Genomic DNA, 27,745 nt, shown 5'->3' with positions numbered 1-27,745 from the left:
GTTTCTCAGTTTTTTCTCTTCCCTTAGGTGGGACAGAATGGCTAGAGTGGGCTGGAATTGGCTTTTTCCCTTCTCCCACATGCAAGGCTGCAGCTGAGTAGAATTAAGTATTTCCCTTCCCCAGTAAGTTAAACCTTCATAATGCTCCAGCAGGTTGGGCTCTGGTTAACTTGTTTCTCCTGAGGACAGGCCTTGTTAAGAAGAACAGAATACTGTGGCATATTTCAAAATGGTTCCTTTTCCCCACCAGTGCCAGAAGTATAAGGCGATTTTTCTCTGATATTTATTGTGAGCTCCTGGTTGAGCTCCTGGAGGTATATCTCACAGTATTGTGGGGGACTCCTTATGACTGGATCCCAGGAGACTGGGACTCCTCTCAGAGCTAATCACACTGAGCTTCAGCAATTTATCAATTACAGTTCAGGTTTTCCTGCCCTGGCACTGGTTTCCAAAGTGGTTTCCAGTATGTGTCTTCGTTAAGTCAAAATCCCCTGTATTCACCTGTCTCTCCAATCTTGGGGGCAGCAGTTTGCCCTATGTCCTCCCTTCTCCTTCAGATACAAGAAGAGTTGCTGAGTTTTCAGGTTGTTCAGCTTTTTATGTATTGTTAGGACAGAGTGACAACTTTCAAGCTCCTTACATGTGGAACTGGAAACTGGAAGTGTAACTTCTTTTTTAAAGTTAGATTTATTAGGGTATGATATATACACAGTAAAATTCATACTTTTAGGTACACTGTTTTACACATTTTGACAAATGCTGCAGTCATATAACTACCACCATAACAAATATATATAACATTTTCAACATCCCAAAAACTTCCTTCATAACCCTCTGTAGCCAACCCACTCCCCACACCTTCAGCTCCTGACAATTACTATGTTTTCTGTGTCTAGAGTTTTGGCTTTCCCAGAATGTCATAAAATAGAATCGAAAAGTATGGAGCCTTTCCAGTTCAGCTTTTTTCCTTAGCATGAGCTTGAGATTCATTTACACTATTGTTTATGAATGGATGTATCAATAGACTATCAATATTCCATTGTATGGATGTACTAGAATTTGTTTATTCATTCACCAGTTGATGGACATTGGCATTGTTCCCAGTTTTTGGCAGTTAGGAATAAAGCTACTATAAATATTCATGTATGGGTTTTTGTACGGACAAATGTCTTCATTTCTTTTGAATAAATACCTATAAGTGTGATTGCTGCTCCTATGGTAAGTATATGTGTAATTTTATAAGAAACTGCCAAACCATTTTCTAAAGTGGCTACCATTTCATATTTGCACAAATGATATCCAAGAGTTTCAGTTGCTGCATTTGATGGGTTTTTGTTTGCTTTTTTTCTCGTTTACGCTGTCCTAATAGATGCATAGTGGCATCTTACGGTAGATTTGTTTTGCATTTCCCTAATGACTAAAGATTTTCTTTTAGAATTTTTACAGTTTTAGGTTTTATATATAGGTTTACAATCCATTTTATGCTAATTTTTATATATAGTGTGAGGTATGGGTTGAAGTTTACTTTTTGTATATGTTCAACTGTTCCAATACTGTTTGTTAAAAAAACTATCTTTTCTATTATACAGTGAATGGCTTTGATGCCCTTGTTAAAAAATCAATTGTCCATATGTGTGTGGGTCTAATTCTGGACTCTTTCTTCTGCTGATTTATATCTCTTGTTTTGCCAACACCACACTGTTTTGATCACTGTAGCTTTAAAGTATTGGAAATAGATAGGGTAAATCCTTAAACTTTGTTGTTTTTCAAAATTATTTTGGTTATTTTACTTCCTTTCTCTATATAAATTTTAGAATCAATTTGTCAATTTCTACAAAAAGCCTTAGGAAACACTGATTGGGATTGTATTGAATTTATAGATCAGTTTTGGAGAGAATGACATCTCAGTACTAAGCCTTGCAATCCATGAACACAGAAGTATCTCTATTTACTTGGGTCTTCTTGATTTCTCTCTTCAGTGATTTGTAGTTTCCATCATATAAATCTTACACATATTTTGTTAGATTTATCCATAAGTATTTCATGTTTTCTGTAAAGGTATGTCAGTGTTAGTGTCCTATTGCCTCTATTATTACATAGCTATATTTTGGAAAAATAAATATGGTAACTATTATTAATGCAGTAAAATAATTATTTTGTCTAGAGTTTAAGTACAACTACAAGTAGAAGTCATTTAGAAAGTACTTTAATTTCCATTAAAAAAAGGGCAGTTCCTAACCAAACAGGGCCCCTCCTAATCTATTCTGCTATGTACAGAACTGGTTGATACTGTTAATTTCACAGAAATTGTTGCCGTCCCATGGTAACTGATTTGAATGACTACAAAACATTCTTTCCTTTTTTAAGCAAAAAAAAAAAACTTTTCCAGGTGAAGCAGTTAGCAGTAGAATAGAGGCTTATCTGTTTTGATTTATATTTGTTTTAATCATAGCATCTAGAATCAGTAATTGTAGTCAACTTGTTATTTACTGTTTGTCCCCCCAAATGAATTTTTAATAAATATGAATAAAGTCTACTAGACATAATTACACTTACCTAACTAGACCTATTCTAGCTTTTTAACAATCTTCTGAAGTAAGCACTACTAGTGTGCATTTGGTAAACACAGGTAAGAGAAACTGAGGTTCAGAGAGACTGAATGAAATTACCAAGAGGACAAAGCCAGCATGTCACAAAATGAAATTTGTCTCCAAAGATGTGCTAACTTAACCTGTAAGGCTGCTTTGGAGGCATCAAATGGATATTAATGGATTCCCAAAGAAAAAATCCACATCTAAAATCTGGGTGCTCTACAGTCCTCCCCATCAATGTGCTCAGGACTAAATGCAAACACCTAAGGAATCAAATCCACCTAAACCAATGTTTCTAACAAAGTTAGGTACAACTTAAGATACTTTAAAATCCCAAGATACACACATTAACTCAAATGCTTGGGTTAAACTCTAGCTGAAACTATTATACTTTCTCATGTTTCTCTATCAACTCATTTTTACACCATTTTTTCTCTCCAATACAGATGCTACTTGGGAAGTAGGTAGCAGTTTGGAATATGAGTTTCAGTTTAGGAAAAAGTAAGTAGCACACTCACAAGTTTAAGTTAATTTGATATGAATATATTAACTCTGAAAAAAGCTATCAGAAAGGATCCTAAAGCACTGTACTTACTCTGAACAGTATTTAACACACTGAGAGATTTAGTAAATGCCTTTGAGAGGCTGACCTTAAAAAAAAATTGTTGTAACTCAAAAAGTCTTTTTATATTAAATTTTTTTCCTAAATTGCTTGGCAGAAGACAGCTAAAATCACAACCTATAATTTATCATTCTCCTGCCAATAACTAAAAGTTCTAAATAAAGCAGCACTGTAGCATGGAATAGCACTTTTCGGATTATCTACTTGCAACATTCCGAATTCAAAATTCTTTTTTTCCTCTGTAGTAACTATGGTACAACGAATCTTGACAGCATTGCAAAAAGCAAAGGCTTGTTCTTTTTAAACAGCCTTAGGCTCCTGCCATTTTGTGAGGCTTACAGAATTCTGAACTCAGGAAAGACTTACTTGATTACCTAAGAGCCCTGGGGCATGCTTATAAATTAAGTTTTATACATTTTTAAATTATAAATAGCAGCAGCAACAACAGTAGTTTAACTACAAGGGAAAATCAATTCCCCCAAACTGAAGACTCTCTCAGACCCTGGGGGTTGCCACGCTCTGTAAATTAGCTTTTGGACAGGCAAGGGGTCTTCCAGGAAAATGGTCTACCCTTGGATCAATGACATATGCTATTTGGAATATTGGCTAAAGCAATTCAAAAAATCTACACTGACACAGGGGAAGACAAGCTCTCTAATTTAACCAACACCTGAATCAGACAGGATTTATCTTGGAGAAGCAGAAATGTGAGCAATTAACTGTCATTATCTACTGCCCCCTCAGAAATTCTAAACTGGGAAAAAAAGTATGGCCAACTGAAATGGCCTCTCCTATAGTTAGGCCTCAGGATGGCTAACGAATAACTGAATAATCCCCATTATATTAAGGTTTGAAACATGAAAGAAGTTTAAATGAAGGTCTGACATATATCTATGTGTGTATGCCTAGTATTTTGAAAACTGGACCAAGGTGCTTATTAAAAGAAAACATAGAATTGTTAAAAGATATACAGTTGACTCCTAAAATTACAATAGCAAAAATAAATTCACAAAAGTCAGCCTAATCAAAGAATTCCAAAGCAGAAAAAGAAATTCCTTAACCAAAACAGAAAATCACTTGAGTATTATTATTGTTATTTATTCTAGAAGATTATAACCAGAAAAATCATGAGAAAATTTTCATTAAATCATGCAACAAATATTTATTTATTGACTTCCTCCAATGTGTCACAAAGCTTACGTTAACCATCAGCCAACTGATCTCTCAGCTCTCTCTTCATTTATCTGGGTCTTCTTGACAACTGTTTGCTCAAAGTGATGTTATTAATCACTGTCAAAGCTCAAATTCAAAATTCCTAACTTCTTGAAAGAGCAGAGCTTTGTTTACATAATGCCTTCAAGCAAAAAACAACAGTGATACCAACAATTTGCTTGACTCCCGAAAACACTGTGAGACTCACAGCAATTTAATTTAGATGTCAGAATTACACTGCTTTCCCTATCTACTTTGTCTACACTGCCTACCACTTTAGGTATTCCCAAAAGGATGTGGCTATATTTACAGGTTTTATCTATTTTAAATATCAAGATAATGAAGCCAGGCTACTAGTTCAGTCTTCACAAGGGACTTGCTATTTGTCATTGTGTATACTTAAAGCAAACAAATGATCAGCACAAATCTGTCTTCACTAAAGAATCTTACAATGCACAAGCACAAAAACGGTTTAGGTCAGGGATATTATCTTCACAACTGACAAAAGTACATCAAGTATTCACCTCCACCTGACCTGGAGACTTATCGTAAGAGTCCCACAACCAAGTTGGGAAACTTCCCAATGAACTGAAAGGTTGAACTCTGATCTAGGTCCTCCTCTTAATTATTTGAAGTTTCAGGCTATCAAAACTCAAAAAAGTTACAGTATATACACAAATTTTTCATTCCCAGGCTCGCTCACCCACAAATGCTAATTCCCCACATTGACAACCTACTGGACTTTGTTTCCACTTTCAGCAAAGAGGGTATGACTCAAACTACTGGTCTCTCCCAGTGGGATAAATCCAATGGGAATCTTACTGAAGGTAGCCTACAGGGAAAAAAGAAGAAGAAAGTTTTATTGTTATGATCAGAAAATCAGGCTTAGTGGAGAAGCACAGGTGTGTCCACTATGACAAATAACGACCCTGTATCTGCCTCCCCATCTCCTTTCCCACATCCCTAGACCAGTAATCAAATAAAGCTAGGCGGGTAATTTCTAAAACAAGGCAGTCAATGACAACAAAGTGACTCAGAATTTGGAAGAAATATTTCAGTACTCATTAATGACAACTGTTTGAAAGAAATTTGGTTAAGATAATGAGGGTTTTGAAGATATTAGATCAATGCACTAGTGCAACAGAGACTGTATTACATTGTCACATTATTTGATAAAGTTGCAGATAATATTCAACTAAAAATGTCTACCATTTATACAGTGACCAATGATAGGTGAAGGTGCTTTATAAACTATCTTAAGTACAAATAAGGCAAAGAGAATAAACAAGTTCAAGTAATAGATGGTACTGGCATAGTAGTTAACTTAATTAAATGCCACACATACAATAGATACTATAAGGTTCAAAACAATTCTGAGCACAATGTATTATTACCAAAGGGACTGAGAAGGATCTTCTAGCTATTGTAGAAAAGTGCATAAAATAATGTTACAAAAACATCCATGTGCCCACAACCTAGATTTAACAAATGTCAACATTTACCTTTTTGCTTCATATGTTTTAAGAAATAAAACGATAGAAAAATGAAAGTCCCTTCTAAACCTATTCTCCTCTCTCCCCTCCCAGAGGAGACCATTATCCTGCGTTTGGTGTGATTCCTTTCCATCCACATTATTATTCTTTTGCTACATATCTAGGCATCCATTAACAATACATAATATTGTTTTCTGAATCTTAAAACATTGTGGAAATGCATAACATACCTGGGCAACCTGCTGTTTTTGAATTCAACACTTTTGAGATTTAGCCATGTAGATATTTATACATTTAGTTCATTCATTTTAACTGTTAGATGATTCCCACTATGCCACAATTTCTTTACAAAAAAGTTCTTTGAAAAAAATATTCCATAACAAAATTTTAAATAATCATTGTCAAAGTTATTGGATACCATCAATTACCAAACCAGAAAAGTCCCCATGTGTTAATATATGTGTTCTATGACATGGGTAGCAGCATTTTCTTTTCTAAAATTCAAGAAAGCACAATGTATACCCATTTTAAAATATTAAAATGGAAAAAAAAGTAAAAGAAAGAAGAGCAATAAAGAACAGAAAAATAAAAGTTAAAATGCAATTACTTTCTTAAATGCTCACCTCATCTGTTCGTCGAAGAACTCCAGTAACAACCTACAAATGCAATAATAAAACATTATTATAAACAATATGTATTTCCTGTATAATAAAGAATTGGATTCAATTTTCATAGACCATAAACTTATTCCTGTTTTCTTCTTAGAAGCTCTGTTAAAAGATGCATTGGATCTTAAAACATATCGTATTCTCCAATACAATTAGCGCTAAATTAGATTTTATTTTTGACCTAGGATCTACAATACAATAAAGGCTAAGATAAAATGATTATAAAATCATTAAAATGATTATAAAAACTCCAAGTCGTATTAGTAAAAACATATTTTTTTTTTTACTATAAAATGTTCTATAAAATGGGTATAAATATGATGTATACATCAATTATACAGAAAACCCTAGTTTACTACTATAAAGTACATTTACAGGAAAAAAGCACTTTGCTACACTCAGAGAGTGTGCACTTAACAAATCGTTCTTATTGACAAATATGAAGGACAATATTCTGTAAAACTGTGAAAAATACCTAAATAAAAAATTTCTCATAATTCCACCATGCCAGATAACCAATTATTATTATTATTATTATATTATTCTTTTGCAACAGAGTCTCACTCTGTCACCCAGGCTGGAGTGCTGGATCTAGGCTCACTGCAACCTCCACTTCCCAGGTTCAAGCGATTCTCCTGCCTCAGCCTCCCCAGTAGTTGGAATTACAGGCGCCCACCACCATGCCCAGCTAATTTTTTTTTTTTTTTTGAGACGGAGTCTTGGAGTCTTGCTCTGTCACCCAGGCTGGAGTGCAGTGGCGCCATCTCGGCTCATGGCAAGCTCCGCCTCCTGGGTTCACGCCATTCTCCTGCTTCAGCCTCCTGAGTAGCTGGGACTACAGGCGCCCGCTACCACGCCCGGCTAATTTTTTTTTGTATTTTTAGTAGAGACGGGGTTTCATTGTGTTAGCCAGGATGGTCTCGATCTCCTGATCTCGTGATCTGCCTGCCTCGGCCTCCCGAAGTGCTGGGATTACAGGCGTGAGCCACGGCGCCCGGCGAAACCCCGTCTCTACTAAAAATACAAAAATTAGGTCAGGAGATCGAGACCATCCTGGCTAACACAATGAAACCCCGTCTCCCAGCACTTTGAGAGGCCAAGGTGGGCGAATCACCTGAGGTCCAGAGTTTTTTTTAGTAGAGACGGGGTTTCCCCATGTTGGTCGAACTCTGGACCTCAGGTGATCCGCCCACCTTGGCCTCCCAAAGTTCTGGGATTACAGGCGTGAGCCATCCTACCTGGCCCCAGGTAACCAATTATTAATCACTCGTTTATATTTGATATACTTCCCTCCAATCCTTTTTCTAATCAGTACATATTTTTATATGACTGTAATTATACCAAATACACAATTTCTTTAAAAACATTTTGTAAAGTAAAACCTGACCCAGGTCTCCTCCCTTCATCTTCTCCTGCCTCACTGAATTTCAGGAATAAACGGGGCTGTTGAGAGGTCTACTTCCTTCTTTGTAGGCATGCTATCAATATTCTTCACACTTCATTAAAAAGCCATAAAAACAATTACAACATCATTAGCACAGCCTTTTTAAAAGAAGCTTACTAAATTAAGTCAAACATAGGACAGTACTCTGCTGTTAGCTTCTGATCCCTGAACACTGGTAAAACCAACAAATGGGGACAACAGGCAATCAGAAATGAGGGATGAATGTAAATTACAGTATACAGGATTGAATAATTAAGCAGTGAGTGGGATCACCTGCACTGGGCTCTTCAGGGGTTTCCAAAATACAATGAATACACTACTCTGCTGCTAGAAAAGAAGAGTACTTGCAGGGTAACATACTTATTGTCCTTAATGGACCAAAGTAAGCATTAAGGGTATCTTTATTAATAAATTTTATGTTTTAAAAGTAGTTTTAGGTTCACAGCAAAATTGAGAGAAATACAGAGATTTCCCACGTCCCCCTGGCCTCCTATATGTGAACCTTCCACCCATTATCAACATCCTTCACCAGAATGGCACGTTTGTTACAATTGATGGACCTACATTGACACATTATCATCATCACCCAAAGTCCATAGCTTACATTAGGGTTCACTCTTGGTGTTGTACATCTACGGGTTTCCACAAATGTATAACACTTATACATTTGTGTATAACAAATACACAAAATTTGTGTTAAACAAATTTGTATATAACCCAAATGTATTCACCCTTACAGTATCATAACGAATCATAACGAATCGTTTCACTGCCCTACCAATCCTCTGTGCTCTGCCTATTCATCCCTCTCTTCAACGTCTGGTAACCTCTGACGTTTTCACTGCCTCCATAGTTTTGCCTTCTCCAGATATCAAATTGTTGGAATCACACAGTATGTAGTCTTTTCAGACGATCCTCTTTCACTTAGTAACATACATTTAGGTTTCCTCCATGTCTTTTCATGGCTTAATAGCTCACTTCCTTTTAGTGCTGAATAATACCTATTGTCGGAATATACCTCACTTTACTTATTCATTCACCTACTAAAGGACATCTTGGTTGCTTCCAAGATTTGGCAATTAAGAAGAATGCCGCTACATGTGCAATTGTGTGGACACAGGATTTCAACTCCTTTGGTAAATACCAAGGAGCATGACTGCTCGACTGTATGTTAACAGTGTGTTCAGTTTTGTAAGAAAACACCCAACTGTTCCAAAGTGGCTGTACCATTTTGCATTCCTACCAATAGTGAGAGTTCCTGTTGCTCCACATCCTTGCCAGCATTTGATATCATCAGTGTTCTGAAATTTCGGCCATTCTAATAGGTGCATAGTGGTATCTCATTGAGAATTTGCAATATTAAAACAAAAGCAGATGCATACATCTTAACATGTATACCTCTTCCTATTAATGTGGTATAATACTATATGTAATGGAAATGACATGAGAGTGGATAGGTGAATCTCTATTTGTTTATTTTATAAGAAACATACCTGATGATGGAAACTAATGATTCCATTACAAACAGGGCTATTTCATAAGAGTCTTCAAAATATAACAAGATTATCCCATCCACCACCATTTTTTCTTCTATTATATTAATATTATCAAACTTAAATATGATAATACGAAAATCCTTCTATGTGCTGGGTAGAGGGTTTACAAAAAGCAATGAAATGGAAGTGCATGAGAAAAATTTAAAGCCATCCTAGCTTTAGAGAGCAACAATCCGAAAATAATGAATTAAATAATTTCTTTAAATTACAACATACCATTGCTCTAGGATTTATTTTCCATTTTTCTCACCTTCAAAATAGCTTCAAAGAGAAAAACAGTCATACCTCCTGCAGTGTCCCATCTCCTCCTGCAACAATGATCACATCTGTGTTTTCCATCAGTTCCAGGAGTTTCTTGGCTTGTCCCTCATAATCTGTCTGAAATACCAAGGAGGCCTTTGATGAGTTTATCAACCTAGAGCCACAAGGTTAAAGGTTTAAAAATGTGGGATATCTTCTTTAAAGTTTTACATTGACTCTCTTCATAAATTTTACACAATTGATAGACATGAAAAAAATAGCTATCAAAGCAATTATGTATAGTTGTTACAGTTTTACACTTTTAGAGCCAGAGGGACCTCAGAAACCATCTAGTCAGCTCTTTACTTTGAAAATAAAATTCAAACCCAGTAATTTGTCTGTTACACAGCTAGCTAGTCAAAGGCATCATTTCCAGTTCAGTGCCGATTCTATTACCTCCTTTATAGGAAGTCAACTGTACATACAAATAGGGAGAAGCAGATGTAATGACAAGAGCACAGATGTCAGAGCCCAAGAGACCTAGATTAAATCTCAACCCTTCTACTTTTTACTGAGTGACCTTAAATTCTATGGATCTTAATCTCCTCATCACTGAAATTATGTATGTTGAGGGAGGGAATAATGACAGCTTCTCTGTAAAACAGTTGTAAAGCAGTCTGTAAAGCAACTGGTAAGGTAAGTGTTCATAACTGGTATTGCACTAAATAAAAGGAGGTTATTATTGTTTTGTTATGACCATATATAAAGAAATACAGGTATGATTCAAAGTAGTCACAAAACAATGCCTAAGACTTACCATTTTTATTGACACCATTTGATCTCAGACACATATACAGACTTAAATGAACCATTTAATCCACCAATAATATGTATACCTCTAAAACCAAACACTAAATTTCAATAGACATAATGCAACTAATATTAAAATAGGAAACACTCCCTCCAATTGGTATCACACTATACATACTAATAGATAAAAACTAAATGCCTGGATTTCAGATGGGCTCAAGCACCTGTGGCATTATATATATATATATATTTATATATCTGGGCCAGGGGTGGTGGCTCACGCCTGTAATCCCAGCACTTTGGGAGGCCAAGGCAGGCGGATCACAAGGTCAGGTGTTTGAGACTAGCCTGGCCAACATGGCGAAACCCCATCTCTACTAAAAATACAAAAATTAGCCAGGCGTGGTGATGCACACCTGTAATCCAAGCTACTCAGGAGGCTGAGGCACGAGAATTGCTTCAACCTGGGAGGTGGAGGTTGCAGTGAACTCAGATCGCACCACTGCACTCCAGGCGGGGCGACAGAACAAGACTCTGTCTCAGGAGGAAAAAAAAATATATATATATATATATATCTCTGGTCTCTGTCCTTGGTTCCTGGCACAGAGCTCCTAAAACCCCTGGAATTTCCTGAGTGATAAAAATGTCTTTTGTTATTCATGGCAAGCCCCTCTCAATCTTGCCAGTTTGTGCTAATGAGGTGATTGGTGGGCCCCTGAATAGCTTCAAGATGGGAACTGATCACCAGAAGGACAAGCAGGGAATTTATTTTGTTAAGACTATATCCCCAATACCTAGAACAAGGCTTAGCTCATAGTGGGCACTAAATAAATATTTGTAAAAACAAATTAATACATGTGAAAAGGTATGTGAAAAGGAATAAAAGAATAAAAATTTTAAAAGATCTTGACAGATTTGACAGACAATAGTTTTGAAGACAATAAAGATAATATTAATATATTTGAGGCTCTGATCTTAGGAAAAAAATCCCAAATGCACTAAAAGAGGAAGGATTAAAAAAGTGGCCTAACAGTTGTCCCTTCCCAGAAAAAGAATCTAGACACTGACCTTACACTTTTCAAAAAACTAACTCAAAATGGATCACAGGCCTAAAGGTAAAATAACATAGGAGATAATTTAAGTGATCTTGGGGTTGGTGATGAGGTTTTAGATACATCACCAAAAGCAAGATCCATGAAAGAAAAAACAAATTGATAAATTAAAATTCAGTAAAATTTAAAACTTCTGCTCTATGAAAAACATGATTATAAGGATAAAAAGACAAGCCACAGCCTGAGAGAGAATATATGCAAAATGCATAGCAAACAACTTGCATCTAAAATATACAAATAACTCTTAAAACTCAACAAAAAAAAGCCAGCCCAATTAAAAGGGCAGAGATCTGAATAGACACCTCACCAAAGATCTACAGATGGATAATAAGCATATGGAAATACACTCAACATTATATGTCATTAGGGAATTGCAAATTAAAACAATGAGATTTCATTATACATTTGTTTCAGTGGCTAAAATCCAAAACACTGACAATAGCAAAGACTGACGAGGATATGGAACAACAGGAACTCTAGTTCCTACAAAATGGTACAGCCACTTTGAATGGCAGTTTCCAATAAAACCAAACATAGTCTTACCATATTATCCAGCAAAAGCACTCCTAGACATTTACCCAAATGTGTGGAAAACTTATTTATGTCCACCCAAGAACCTGCACGTTAGTGTTTATAGCAATTTTATTCATAGTTGCTAAAATGGAAGTGACCAAGACATACTTCAGTAGGTGAATGGATAAACTGTAGCACATTCAGACAATAGACTATTGCTTAGCAAAGAAATGAGCTAATGAGCCATGAAAACACAATGGAGAAACCTAAAACGCATATTGTTCAGTGAAAGAAGCCAATCTGAAAAAGACTACATACTGTATGATTCCAACTATATGACATTTTAAAAATAGCAAAAGTATGGTGACAGTAAAAACATCAGCTGTGTAGGGAAGGATGAATAGGTAGAGCAGAAGAACACAGAGGATTTTTAGGGCAGTGAAATTAATCTGTCTGATAATATAATGGTGAACACAATGCATTATGCATTTGTCAAAACCCATAGAATGGTGCAACACAAAGAGCAAATGCAAATGAAAACTATGGACTTGAGTTAATGATAATGCATCAATAATGGCTCATCGATTGTAGGAAATGTATAACACTAATGCAAGATGTTAATAATACAAGAAATTGTGGGCGGGGGAGAGAAGGAATACAGGTATTCTGTGATTTCTCTTGAATTCTTCCTTAAACCTAAAACTGCTCTAAAAAAGTCTACTTTTTTATAAAGCGGCCTGATGGTACATAGCAAACAAGATAATGAGTCCAGTATGATTCAAAAGTATGATATATCGACAGCAACAAAAGAGTCTGAGCTTGAGCTGTTTGAAAGAATAGTATATGGAACAGGAGACTTGATGGTCTTGCTTTACTCTTCCTTAGATAGCTCATACCTCATTTCTGGGCACTACTGGAGAATATCTAAGAGAACAATCAAGAATGTGACAGATTTGAAACCATCACCCCTGTGAAGAAACTGGAAATGTTTAAACCACAGAAGGCTCAAGGGAACATTAGGATAACATTCTTTATTATTCCAAAGACTATTTTGCAGAAGAAAGATTAGGCTTGTTCCGCATGAACCCATGGGATAGAACCAAGTCTGAAGTCAATGATTCTCAATCCAACTACACATTATAATCACCTGGGAATGAATAAACAAATGAACAAGTGAATGAATGAATGAAATTATTTTGTAAATACAGACAGATTCCACTCCACATTAGTTATATCTAGGGAGTGTGACCGGGGTATAAATTATATTTTTAAACATTTCCAGGTAATTTGATATTCAGCCAGAGATGAAAACCACTGACCTATGTGTAAAAACTTTTGGGAAACAGATTTCTTCTCAAAATTAGGAAGAATATTCTAATACCGCTATCCTAAGATGAAAAAGGTTGTCTTGGAGGTTTCATGTCAAATGGGAGACAGAGCCTACGGTAGAAAGCACATGCCTTAGAATCGACAGACCTGGGTTTAAATGAGCTCTGTCACTACTAATTGTATAACTGAGCAGGTTTCTAGATGTTTGTATCTTTGATTTCCTCATTCACAAAATAAAGATAACACTCAACTTCACTAACCTTTATGTCATTTAAATAAAACCAGTTATGCGAAGTGCTGCAATTCCATTTCTAAAAGAATGGTAGGCTAGGTACCCTGCCATTGAAAATTAAAGCTACTGAGTAAAATAATGAAAACATCTTTGATGCATCAATAAATGAGAATAAAGTAAGGAACACTAAATATAAAACTAGCACCTACACAGTAAATGTTTTGAGGGCATCTAGTAAACCAGGTAGATCTGAATGTTGGTTTTCAAAGTTTCACCAGGTTCTAGGAAAAGCAAACAAAAATCCCAGGACCTGCTCAAGATTAGTGAATCTAGTACAGAACCACACCCCACTATAAACCAGGACCCAAAAGACGGCATGTGCAGTTTACAGAGAATAAAAACAAGGTTGACTCACTCATACTCCTAGCCGATTCCCAGGGCGCTGCAAAGAAACCTTCGTGTTCTGAACTTTGGTGCTAAATGAAGGGATAAACATCTTCCCTGAGAATCCACAACTTTAGGCCAGTCCTTATATAAGTGACCCAAATGCATGCTACCTGGATAATCTGAAAAATCTCAAGCTAAAAATTTAAAGAGTTCACAGGACTTTCTTACATGTATTATGCATTGAGGAAGACACAACATTCTGTGGTACTTCTGCTAAACTACATAATCTGAATCTAATTATAACAAAACAGTAGATAAACCCAAACTGAAGGACGTTCTTAAAAAAAAAATTGAGGAATTTTTTAAAATTGCCTAAACAAATATCACAACTAAATTCAACATGTGACCCCAGATTGGATGCAGAACAAGAAAAAGTGTTTTCTCTTTTGTCATAAATGACATTCATGGAACAATTGGAGGTCGAGGCAGGCAGATCACAAGGTCAAGAGATCAAGATGATCCTGGCCAACATGGTGAAACCCAGTCTCTATTAAAAATACAAAAATTAGCTGTGTGTGGTGGCACACACCTGTAATCCCAGCTACTCAGGAGGCTGAAGTAGGAGAATCGCTTGAACCTGGGAGGCAGAGGGTGCAGTGAGCTGAGATTGTGCCACTGCACTGCAGCCTGGTGACAGAGTGAGACTCTGTCTCAAAAAAAAAAAAAAATTCTACAAGATAATAGTACATCAATGCTAATTTCTTGATTTTGATAACTGTTCTTGCAGTTATGTAACAGAGTGCCCTTGTTTTTAGGATATAGATATTTAGAGATAAAGGAACATTATTTCTGCAACTTACTCTCAAACAAGCCAGAAAATAATATGTGTGTATATACATATGTATATATACACACCACATTAATATGTGTATATTTTTATATATGTATATATACACACACATTCATACATACACACATACATGTAAAGACAGAGCATGTGTACACATGGTAAAATGTTAATACAGTATTTGAGGAGTTTGGATGAAGTGATATGGAAATTTGTATTATTTCTGTGCTTTTATAAGTTTGAGATTATTTCAAAATAAAAGCTAATTCAAAAGAAAGAAAACAAACCCTGTAAAGAGCAGTAGTTTCTACTGAGGCATAAAAAGTAAACATTAGTATTTCTATTTATTTTTTAATCTCATCCTTTTAAATGTCTGTTTTCTGTATATGTAATGTACATATTAGTACTTGCATACAATTGATAAGTATCTTAAACTGGAAAAAATTACAAATACATGAGTCACAGGACATTTGATAGTATAAGATGGGATTAGATATTGTAAGATGATAAAAGAGAATCATTACTTTTGCTAAGTATGAAAATGGCACTGTAGATAAATATAAAAGTATTCTTATTTGTTTAAAAATACATATAAAAGTAATAAGGGATAAAATTAGAGGATATCTTTAACTGACTTCAGGCACCGAGCTACCATGTGAAGATACCTAGTGGAGACTACACGAGCCAGAGGACAGCCAGCATCAACTTGGAGACATGTGAGTAAAGTCATCGAAGACCACCCTTCCTCAGCCATGCCACTAGGAGCCCAGGAGAGACTGCTGACCAATGGAATCATAAGCAGAAAAACAGCGAGGCCGTTTGTTCTGTAGCAATAGATAACTGGTATAGAATGTTGGAATGAATTAAACAGTCGAGTCAAAAGATAAGAAAATGGCCTTTACAATATCCTGCTTTCATGCTTTTATCAACAATACATCTAAAATCTCAGGAGAGAAAAAAGATGAAAATAAAGGGATATAAAAATTATACCAGGCAAAAACTAAAAATAAGCAAATATAAATTGCCAGTAATACTAGATAAGATAGACTATCATAAAAGGCAGTATTTGTGCTAAAAATAGTCATTCTATGACTGGGTCAAAATGTAAGAAAAATGAAATAATCTGAAACTTTAGTGCATCTAATAACATAGTCTCAAAATACAAAATGCAAAAATGGACAAATCTATGTAGTGAAATAGACAAACCAACAATTATAGTGGGAGATTTCTAACACCCCCTCTTGATAATTTATATAGTTAAAACAGAAGAACAAAATCAGTAAGGACATGGAAGATTTGAACCTACCCAGTTAACAAACTTGACTTAATGAACATATAAAGAACATAGTGCCCAATAACGGATATATACTATTTTTAGACATAGATACAACGTTTATGAAAACAGAGCACATGTTGGACCATAAAACAAATCTCAACAAACTTTAAAATACTAGAATTTTATAGACTTCATTTTTTTGGCCAAAATACAATTAAGTCTGAAATCACTAACAAAGACAATCAGAAAAACTTTAGATTTGGAAATTCAAAAACACATAGATCAAGAAAAGTCACAAGGAAAATTCAAAAATATTTAAAAATAAATAATAAAAATATTATGCATCAAAAAGTATAGGATGCAGCTAAGCAGTAGAGTGGCTCTGTAGCTTAAATACATACACTAAGAAAGAAAGGTAAAAATGAAATAAGCCACGAAGTTAAAACATCAGAAAAAGCACAGCAGAAAAATTTTTTTAAAAGTAGAATGAGGCCGGGCGCGGTGGCTCAAGCCTGTAATCCCAGCACTTTGGGAGGCCGAGACGGGCGGATCACGAGGTCAGGAGATCGAGACCATCCTGGCGAACACGGTGAAACCCCGTCTCTACTAAAAAATACAAAAAAACTAGCCGGGCGAGGTGGTGGGCGCCTGTGGTCCCAGCTACTCGGGAGGCTGAGGCAGGAGAATGGCGTGAACCCGGGAGGCGGAGCTTGCAGTGAGCTGAGATCCGGCCACTGTACTCCAGCCTGGGCGACAGAGCCAGACTCCATCTCAAAAAAAAAAAAAAAAAAAGTAGAATGAAGGAAACAATTAAAAAAAAAAAAAAGATCAGAAATCAATGAAACATATAAATAAGAGGATCAATAAGCCAAAAAACGGTTCATGGCAAGGGCTAATTGACAAACCTCTCACAAGATTACTGAGGGGAAAGAGAGAGGGTACAAATAAACAATATTGAGACTGAAAATGAGACATTACACATGCTATAGAAATTTAAGTTAAATAGAAGACATTATGAACAAGCTGATGTCAATTAATTTGAAAATTTAGATGAAACAAATTCCTTGAAGAATTTACCTTACAAAAATTAAGTCAAGAATAAAATCTGAGTGCTTCTAGAACTGTTAAAGAAATTTAATGTACAAAGAAAATTCAAAAAAGATAAAAAAGGCTGGGCATGGTAGCTTACACCTATAATCCCAATACTTTGGGAGGCCAAGGTGGGGGGATCGCTTGAGTCCAGGAGTTCGAGACCAGCCTTGGCAACAAAGTGAGATCCTGTCTCTACATACATACACACACATACAAGAGAAAATCTCCCCTCAAGGAAAGCTCCAGATCCAGATGGTTTTACCAGTGAGTTTCACCAATCATTGAAGAAACAAACATCAGTCTCACATAACCATACTAAGGTTTCTCCTACCTGCCACATTACAGGTATTCAAATATATGTTAGTTTTCTTCCCCTTTCTCCTATCCCCAGAGACAAACAACTGGAAAATCATGCCAGAAAAGTTGGAAAACAGGGTTCAACATTGCATGGTAAACGAGACTAAATGATCCTTTTTAACTTCTATGATTTCCTGGAAGCGTACAATATTAGAAATTAGTCAACCACAAACTTATAACCACAGTAAAAGAGGTTTTCACTATATACACATGTGTATACTTACCCACATATATCTCATTTAAAATTCAACAAGTAGAGTCCTGCATCTTCGAAACAGTACAATTGCCTGTAATTTATGCTTGCCTCCTTTTCTTAATGAAATCTCACAAATTCTAAAGCTTTACCATTTAAAATTCTTCACCAGAGATAATTCCTTATCAGAGAGAAAATGGTTTACCTGTTTGTGGAACTACTAAGAAATTAAATTAATTACTCAAACTTGAAGGTTGTGTATTTTCAGGAAAAGAATTCTTACAGCTATAACAACTTTCATCTTCCAAGAGATGTAATTCCACATCCTATCTCTTAGATGAAAGGTATCAAGTTCTCCAAGCCTCCATCCAATCCTATTCTGAAAATGAAAAGCGATACTATTTGGAAAAAAACAAAACTACGTTTATTAATTGTCAGAACAGTATACAACATTAATTTCTTAGATCTTGTGACAAGCAATGTTTGCTAAGAAGCCAAGAGAAGAGGTTGTTATAAGACGCAGTTGTTTGGGTGAAATAAATATTCAGGAGCCATTCTTACCTTAACAATAGTCACATCCATGCCGGATAAATGTAAAATCGGGGCAGCATTTTTTTCAAATAGAGTCCTGGCTTTTCTGTAAACAAAGGAAAAAATACAAACATTTTAACACAGGTTATCAAGAGAAGAACAAAAAGCCTTACAATCCTCTTCAGGGCAGAATAAGAAAGACTATGAAATATGGGTTTCCTCTACTTGTTCAAGTACAGAAAGTTTAACAACAAGTAATGAGTTAATATGCATGGAAAAATAAAACCTTTCACCTGGGGCCTCTGAGAATTTGCCGTTTATCTAATGCAATAAGCTCTTATCCATTTGGGAGGCCTATAGTTCACACAGTAGTTCCTCTAGGGGAAGAACGAACACTAGATATGGTTCCATTCAGGCAACAATGCTTAATTCACTCAAGTATTCATTGAGTACCTACTGTGACAGACACAGGTGGAGGAGCTAGGAACACAACATGACAAAGCAGACAAAACTACTAATTCACCAGAAGCTTGTCTGAAACTCCCAGGCACAGTCATGCCCTCTCTGTGCTCCCCGATTACCTTATACACATCTCTATTAGTGACCTTCACACTGTATGGTGATTACAGACTTCCAAGACTGTTGTCAGGACTAGACTGGAAGCTTTCCAAAAATAAATACCAAATCTTATTAATCCTTGAATCCCCTGACCTCTAGGATTATGTATGGCACACTTAGAAAGTACTTACTAAGTATCTGATGAATGAATGCACAAATGAATGAATAAACCTGCCCCAAACGTAGAGATGTAAATTCTAAGGAAAAGGAAACAACATGGATGTCTTATAATAAGAGAAAAAATAGCCTCCAAAGAGTTTGCATATTTCAAAAGTATTATGCATATCATTCTGACAGTGAACTCTTGTCCAATTCAGGTCAGAATTCAAAAACACAGTCTGTAGGGATCTAGAGATTGTTTTGCAACTTCTGCCAAACAATCTCTCCCACCAATGGCATAGTCTCAAAGTCAAACTAATGTTAAAACATACCAATTAGTTGACCTGTCTTTTACTCAAATATTTCAACTATTACATAAGGGGAAAAAAATCCAGTACTTTCAGTCAATGTCAAACACCTAAGTTTTATATCCACATTTACTTAGATGTCTTTCTAAAACAGATATTATTTTTAAACTAAGGATGTATCCTTTGACCTTAAGGATACTTTATACAAGAAGTTAAGGATATTTTAGAGAAGAGACATTTTATATTTAGCTACAAAGGCAGCTAATGAGGGACATGTATAGTTATGCACAAGCCAAACTCAATATTCTTTAAACTAAAAAGAACCACCAAATGGCATATAGAACACAAAGCATTTATTATGAATTAAAATAGAAATTGAGAGGCTTGCACAAATTTTCACAAGAACCATCCAAAAGAATCTCTCAAACCAAAGGCCTGAGTTTATAATATGCAAATTAAATATATTCTACCTTTCCACTGTTCTGATTATTCGAATGAACATAAAAGGGTAAATAATTTCTCCTTTCCAGCTCACCATTTCTGGGGGCTTAACCCAACATTAAAGCACTGAGCTAGTGATACTACAAACGATTTTCCTTCCAGGGTTGCTTTCATTACTAGATTGATAGGAAAGGATCAGTTGGAAGTGGATCAGATCTACTTCCTAAAAGCAAAATTCTGAAGAAGTCTCAATCTGCCATATCAATCACAACAAATCTGTAACCTCCTCTGAGTTAGTTTAAGAAATCAGGTTAGAACATTTGGGTCTTTATTCACATCTTTATATGATGTTATACGTTTATAAAATGAAGGTGAAGACTTTTTTCCTTCTAATGTTCTAATATAAAAGATTGAAAAACAAGTGTTACTAGTAAGAAATACATTATTTATCACATAATTAAGGGCGAGATAGCACCGAGGCTAAATAAAAACCTTAGGTACTTATAGCAATTTCCAGACTCAGGCACACACAAAATAATTACTCTTTTATGTATTATTTATTAATGCTAAACACACAGTTATCTTATTTCTTAAAGCTCTTATGTAGTTTTAAACCAGTACTACATAATGAAACAGCTACATGATAAATTATAAATAACGTGTCAGGACAGAGCCATGATGACAAAAATAGTGCAATTAAATAGTGAAAGCTTTAAAAAAAAAAAAAAAAAAAGGATGCTGGAGAGTTTCAGACTTTCCTAGAAGCACACAGGGATTCACCTTGTTAAAGGAGACAACGCCTTTAGAAAAGACTTTCCTGGCCGGGCGCGGTGGCTCACGCCTGTAATCCCAGCACTTTGGGAGGCCGAGACGGGCGGATCACGAGGTCAGGAGATCGAGACCATCCTGGCTAACACGGTGAAACCCCGTCTCTACTAAAAAATACAAAAAACTAGCCGGGCGAGGTGGCGGGCGCCTATAGTCCCAGCTACTCGGGAGGCTGAGGCAGGAGAATGGCGTGAACCCGGGAGGCGGAGCTTGCAGTGAGCTGAGATCCGGCCACTGCACTCCAGCCTGGGTGACAGAGCGAGACTCCGTCTCAAAAAAAAAAAAAAAAAAAAAAAAAGAAAAGACTTTCCTTCAGTGGCAGTATTTTAGCTTACCTTTAGATAAAGATGTTATAGTTTTAAACATGAATCTATCTTTAAAAATGCAAATACATTTACATGTAAAAGAACCTAAAATTGCTCTGCAAAATTTGCTTATTAATTTTAAAAATGTGGATACTTCTTAGAAGCAGGAACTCAAAATAACTGGTTATTGCTTAAACAAATTGCCATAAGTTTCATCAGAAATTAGCAAGTTGTTAATTTATTAGGTCTCTAAAGGAATAGAACAGTTACACTGAAGTAGGCCGAAGGAGAGGTATAAGAGCTTCTGGGAAGGATGGGAGAGCGAAGTGAAGGCTGTTCTGAACCAAACCCATGGTCGAGAGTAACAATTTCAGCAGTTTATATTTCTTACATTGTGTGCTTATTATGAAATGGAAATAGTGCCTAATAAGCATCATCTCATTTAATACCAAAGGTCCCTATTCCACATAATAATTTTTAAAGTATGTACTATTGCCTTTCTGGTTTTACAGATGAGTAAGCTGGGGATTTAAGAAGTGAATTAACTCCCACAGTATCACAGAGCTAGTAAGCAGCAAAACAGTCAACAGACCAGGTTCCTCAAACTCCCAGACCCAGGCTGAGTTCTCCGTTATCTTCAGCCACAGGCCACCACTGACAATCTACTTACCCTGGGTATTTTGACTGTGTTATATTAGCACTTGCTCATTTGTTGGGATGATTTAGTATTGATATTAAACAAAAATGATTAATAGGCAGTATGACTGGTGTGTTTATTGGGGAGGGAAGCGGCTCTAACAAAGCCCAGCAGATATGATTCAGTTAGGCAGAATAATTAGTCTGTTTAGACAATCTGAATTAAACAGCTGAATTACAAAGAAATAAAGTAGGATGTGTCCTCCTGTCTGTGAAGTCACACTCACTGCCTCTCAAGAAATGACTAGAAAAACTGACTTCAGAGACCCAGTGTTTTACTCCAGACAACATTATGCCTACCACTTACAATTCAGCCCAAACTATCTTTCTTATTGTTGTTCTTATTACCTTAACGTCATTTGACTTAGATCTTACAGAATCCAATTTAATACATATTTACTAATTTTTTCTCTTTTTTTTTTTTTGAGACAGGGTCTCACTCTATCACCCAGGCTGGACTGCAGTTGCACGATCATGGTTCACTGCAGCCTTGACCTCCCGGGCTTAGGTGATCCTCCCACCTCAGCCTCCCAAGTAGCTGCAACTACAGGTAAACGCTGCCACGTGTCTAATTTTTGTATATTTTCCAGCTAAGTTTTGTATTTTTGTAGAGACAGAGTTTCACCATGTTACCCAGGCTGGTCTCAAACTCCTGGGCTCAAGTGATCTGCCCACCTCAGGCTCTCAAAGTGCTGCGATTACAGGCGTAAACCACTGCACCGAGCCTACTGATTTTCTGATTCCCAAAAAGCCAAAAAGAACTATCTTGGACATTAGGGACATAAGAGATATCACTTTTTAACACTCAACCCTTTAATTCTGACTATTTTTTTTCAAAAAAAAAGTTAATTATTTATTCTAAAGCCATCTAGGTCTTTGTATTCACCTTTCCAATTGAATAACAGTTGCATCTAATATTGTTTAAAAAAAAGTTTTGCCCATTTATTTTTCCTTAAGACTTTGAATCTCCACACACCCACTCCCCACCCCCACATACAGCCTTCCCCACCTTTTAGTGTGGTTCATTTGTATAATCAATGAACTGCCATGATCAAATCATTACACACCCAAGTCTCAATTATTCTTCACACCTTAATTCCCACAATTCCCACATGACCTTTCCAGGCCAGCCAGACCAGTTACAGGCTGTCCTGTGTCATGGCAAAGCCATAAGTAGGTCACTCCTGTCTCCAGGCCCCTGCCCCATGAGCCATTTCCTCAGCTGAGAAGAGTGAGTAGTCTTCTCCTGCCTGCTTCCTCCCAGGCCTAGTTCAAGGATCATCCCTTTTGGAAAGAACATTGCTGATCTCCCAAGCCCACAGCATTCTTGGCCATCTCTGAACATCCTGTGGACAGAGATGGCCTAAGGATTTACGCCCTAGCAGTACAGCAGTTGCTCCCGAGGGGACTATTTCCAAGCAAACAAGACATCTTTGTAGGTGTTAATCCTGGAATGATTATTAAACTTCAATTAGACAAGTTTGCTAAGCATCCATTAGTTTTATAGTTATTTCTCATTTAACTGTTATTTCTACATTACAAATGAATCTTATTGCTAGAAGAGTATTAAACCTAGTTCTTCCAATTTCACAGAATCTCACTAGCTGCCTGATAGTCTGTGATTTCTTTCCCCCTTAAAAATACAAGTATATAACAAGTCACAAACGGCACTACCCTTTGCAAGCTGCCGGATTGAGAAAAACAGTGGCCTTCTTCACTTGTGCATTGGGAGGAATGAGTTGATTGCCAAACTCCTAAAAAAGAAAAGAGCAAAGTTTTCAGTAAAAGTCTATTTATTTGGTAAGTGTCACATGCATTCTTCCATTCCAAAAAAAAAATTTACTTGCAGCACATATGGTATCTAACCTTGGGGGAAAATGTTCTTTCATGATCTCATATTAATGAAAATGCCATTAACAACAACAAAAAGTAACATTATTTAATGACAATAAGCTCTATTTTGTATTGGAATAAAAATTCCTGCTTTATGTACTAGAGGCAAATAACATTTATTTTCTCTATAAGACATGGCTAGGTTTATTATAAACATATAATTAGTGAGGCCATAATCTGTCAGGAGAGAAGTTTAATCTATGTCTTTAGTTTGCAGAGTACAATATTCTCTCCAGCTCATCACTAAAACTTGTTCATGAAGAATCTTTGTGTTACCAGTTAATCTTCATATCTTTATACACATACAAAATAAACCTATTTGCCTTCTCTTCTTTGCAACCCTGTATGATAACTAAATAGCAGCAACTGGCAGGAGAAAAGAAACGTAACTAATATATACTAAGCACCTTCTATTTGGCATTTTTACATACATTATTCTTAGTTCTCAGAAACCAAGGAGGTATAAAATAATCTCAGTTTTCCAGATTAGAAAGTCCAGAATCAGGAAGACTAAGTTCCTGAAAGTTACAGAGTTGATAAATTACAAGCCTGGAATATATATCTTCTAATTCCAAAGCCTCTCTAAGCTCTAAAGAGAGGATCAAGGATGAGGTAGAATTAAAAGGCAGAGGACTAGATGTGAGGAGTCCAAATGAGAAATGAATGGGAACTCTTGCTATTATGTCTGAATTGGAAATGATGGTCAACAAAAAGAATAAGAATAGGAAAGTAACAAAATGAGCAAAAATTGGGGTCTTGAATGGTGGGAGTAGGCCTGAACCAAGAAAGCAGAATTCTAGTATGGAAGTACAAAGTAAACATGGGAGGAGGAAAAAAAGTTATGCAAATTTTTTTATTGAATAACTTACTCTAAATCTGCCATCTCCCTGACAGTTCATTTTGGAGCCTTTCTTATTGTTGTCTATTTCTTGCTTTAAAAACAAAACAAAAACAAAAATACTTTTTTTCTGAAGTAGAGAAAAAGACTATTTCTTTGTAAGAAGTTTCTGGAACATTATAATTTCTATTCTGTTTTCATTCTTATTTAGACATTCACAGTGAGCTAAGGAGTTTATGTGAGACTACATTAAGTTTATGTGAGATTTGTTTTTAAATATCATATTTTCAAGAATTTAGACTGTAAAAGGAAGTACACAGATAGGAAAATTAGCCAGCAGAGGCTATAAGGACAAATCCACTTCCATTTGTGAGATGGAAGGAACTAAACATGCAGGGGAAGTGGAGAATTAGAATAGTAGAAAGAAATAAGGCCAGCGTGGTGGCTCACACCTGTAACTGCAGCACTTTGGGAGGCCAAGGCAGATGGATCCCGAGGTCAGGAGTTCGAGACCAGCCTGACCAACATGGTGAAACTCCGTCTCTACTAAAAATACAAAAATTAGCCAGACATGGTGGGATGTGCCTGTAATCCCAGCTACTTAGGAGGCTGAGGTAGGAGAATTGCTTGAACCCGGGAGGCAGAGGTTGCAGTAAGCTGAGATTGTGCCATTGCACTCCAGCCTGGGCAAAAGAATGAGACTCCAAGGAAAGGAAAGGAAAAAGGAAAGGAAAGGAAAGGGAAAGGGAAAGGGAAGGGAAAGGAAAGGGAAAGGAAAGGAAAGGGAAAGGAAAGAGAAAGGAAAGAAAAGAAAAGAGAAGGACACGAGAAGGAGAAAATAACTAAAGGAACATCATCCCTGAAAATGTATGAGGAGAGAGGATTTAGAACAGAGGTGGAGGCATTTACTTTCAACAAGAAAGGGAGGGTCCTACAATCACACAGGTCTACTCTTCCTTAAAGAGTGAAAGAAAGGGGTCAGGCACAGTGGCTCACGCCTGTAATCCCAGCACTTTGGGAGACCAAGGCAGGTGGATCACGAGGTTGAGATCGAGACCATCCTGGCCAACACGATGAAACCCCATCTCTACTAAAAATACAAAAATTAGCTGGGCGTGGTGGTGTGCACCTGTAGTCCCAGCTACTTGAGAGGCTGAGGCAGGAGAATCGCTTGAACCCAGGAGGCAGAGGCTACAGTGAGCCAACATCACACCACTGTACTCCAGGAGGATTTTCCAGTTGCTAATGATTGGCTTGGGATGGGGATGACCTTTAATTTAATATTAAAGTTTATTTGAATTGATTTCTAAAACAACTTAGAGCCATATGAAAGATAATAAATTTAAACAAAGAAGTAATCAAATTCTTAAAACACAGATTTAGAACAGCCAGATAACAATCACTAAAAAGGGGAATTATAGTATCTACTGTAACAACTGCTAAAGAGAGGAATTAATTTATAATATCTATTGTAACAATCAAAGAGAGGAATTAATTTATAGTATCTATTGTCACTGTCATCCATTAAAACATTTCAGAAACACACATGGGGTCTGCCACCTACTTCTATTACTAAATGCTTCATACACTTGCCACTTTTGATTTTCATGTTTCTATTTTGGTATTTCTGACATCATAAGCTCAAATGATACAAAACAAAAAGGCAACTCAGTCACAGAATTTCATCTGCAAAGTATAATGTACATTTTTGCAGTGGGGAGCAAAAAAGTGGCCTTAAATTTGAAAGGATTTATAATCCAGCTATAATTAATTAGCCATATAAATGAATATTTAAGTAAAATCTCATGGAACGTAACAGTGTACATGATATGGACCAGTTGAGCTTGAAGATGGACTTTAAAAATATGAATCAACAATTTTAAGAAGATTTGACTTTTAGAGGTAACACTTGTTCTGAACTGATATCCTTGGGGGTTATTCGGATCAGGGATGATTCAGGGGTTAGCCAGATCTACAAAGACAACTGCAGACACAAACAAATTCCCAGAGCTTCTACCAGTCCAGCTTTGTGTTCCGGGGACCAATCCAGAAACAAACAGTCTACAGGGGTGGGCGTCAGAACTGCTCTTCACCAGATGGTTAACTTCCTGGAGTTCTACTCAGAGTTGGCTCCCAGCGTGATTCATCCTGATAGTGCTAAAAAATAGCCAAACTGCACAGATGCAAGACACTGTGCAAGTCCCCTGAAAGAGCTTCAGTCTTCTACACAATGAAGATAAGGAGGGGTTTAATTTTATCACATTAAATAGTATTACCTGAGCTTCTTGACAGGCTGCTCTCCTTAGTAGGTTATCACTATCAAAGTAAGCAAAAGAGAATAATCATTAGCTTTAACAATAGATTATGATCCAAACAAAATTTGTGAGCTTTTTTACTTTTTAATATATGCACCTCTTCTCTAAAAATACCCTAGTGAAAGTGGGTGGGCAGATCACCTGAGGTCAAGAGTTCAAGACCAGCCCTGGCCAACATGGTGAAACCTCCTCTCTACTAAAACTACAAAAATTAGCCAGGTGTGGTGGTGGGCGCCTATAATCCCAGCTACTTGGGAGGCTGAGGCAGGAGAATCGCCTGAACCTGGGAGGTGGAGGTTGCGTTGAGCTGAGATCATGCCATTGCACTCCAGCCTGGGCGACAGAGTGAGACTCTGTCTGAAAAAACAAACAAACAAAATAACCTGATAACAAGTTATCGGCACATTTGAAAAATACATCCTCTGAATAAAAGTTTGTGTTAAATATTTCCATATTATGGTAACCAGAATCATGCCGCATCTCCCCAAAATTTCCACATCCGAATCCTCACAACTTGAGGGCATGTTACTTTACATGGCAAGAGGGATTTTACAGACCTGATTAAACTTAGGACCCTGACATGGGAGATTGTCCTGGATCATCTAGATGGGCCCAATCTAACCACAAAGGTCTCAAACCAGAAAGTTTCCCGGTTCTGATCAGAGGCAGATGCGATCATGGAAGAATGGTCAGAAAAATGCAACCTTGCCAGCTGTGATGCAAGAAGGCTGTGAAGAGAGTCGAGGAATGTGGTGGCCTCTAGAAGCTGGAAAAGCAAAAGGATTCTCCCCTAGGGCCTCCACAAGGAACATAGACCTTGCCACACTGTGTCTTAGCCCAGTGAGAGCTGCTTTGGGCTTTTTTTTTTTTTTTTTTTTTTTTTTTTTTTTTTTTTTTTT

General features: G+C 36.6%; 1 protein-coding gene across 1 annotated transcript in view; it reads right to left on the bottom strand.

The window, feature by feature from the left end:
• AGK (acylglycerol kinase) overlaps window positions 1-27,745 on the bottom strand; it is a 103,344-nt gene that overhangs the window by 38,000 nt on the left and 37,599 nt on the right. Inside the window, exons 3-8 of the mRNA XM_025379334.1 lie at window positions 26,808-26,847; window positions 23,475-23,554; window positions 18,536-18,611; window positions 9,872-9,964; window positions 6,542-6,574; window positions 5,163-5,257 (exon numbers count right to left, since the gene is read on the bottom strand). Coding sequence (XP_025235119.1) covers window positions 5,163-5,257; window positions 6,542-6,574; window positions 9,872-9,964; window positions 18,536-18,611; window positions 23,475-23,554; window positions 26,808-26,847 — 417 coding nt within the window. The remainder of the gene's footprint in view (window positions 1-5,162; window positions 5,258-6,541; window positions 6,575-9,871; window positions 9,965-18,535; window positions 18,612-23,474; window positions 23,555-26,807; window positions 26,848-27,745) is intronic.

This window comes from Theropithecus gelada, chromosome 3, assembly GCF_003255815.1.
Source record: "Theropithecus gelada isolate Dixy chromosome 3, Tgel_1.0, whole genome shotgun sequence".
NCBI lineage: Eukaryota > Metazoa > Chordata > Mammalia > Primates > Cercopithecidae > Theropithecus > Theropithecus gelada.
The sequence above is the reverse complement of the archived record's forward strand: the minus strand, read 5'-3'. Positions and strand labels throughout refer to the sequence as shown.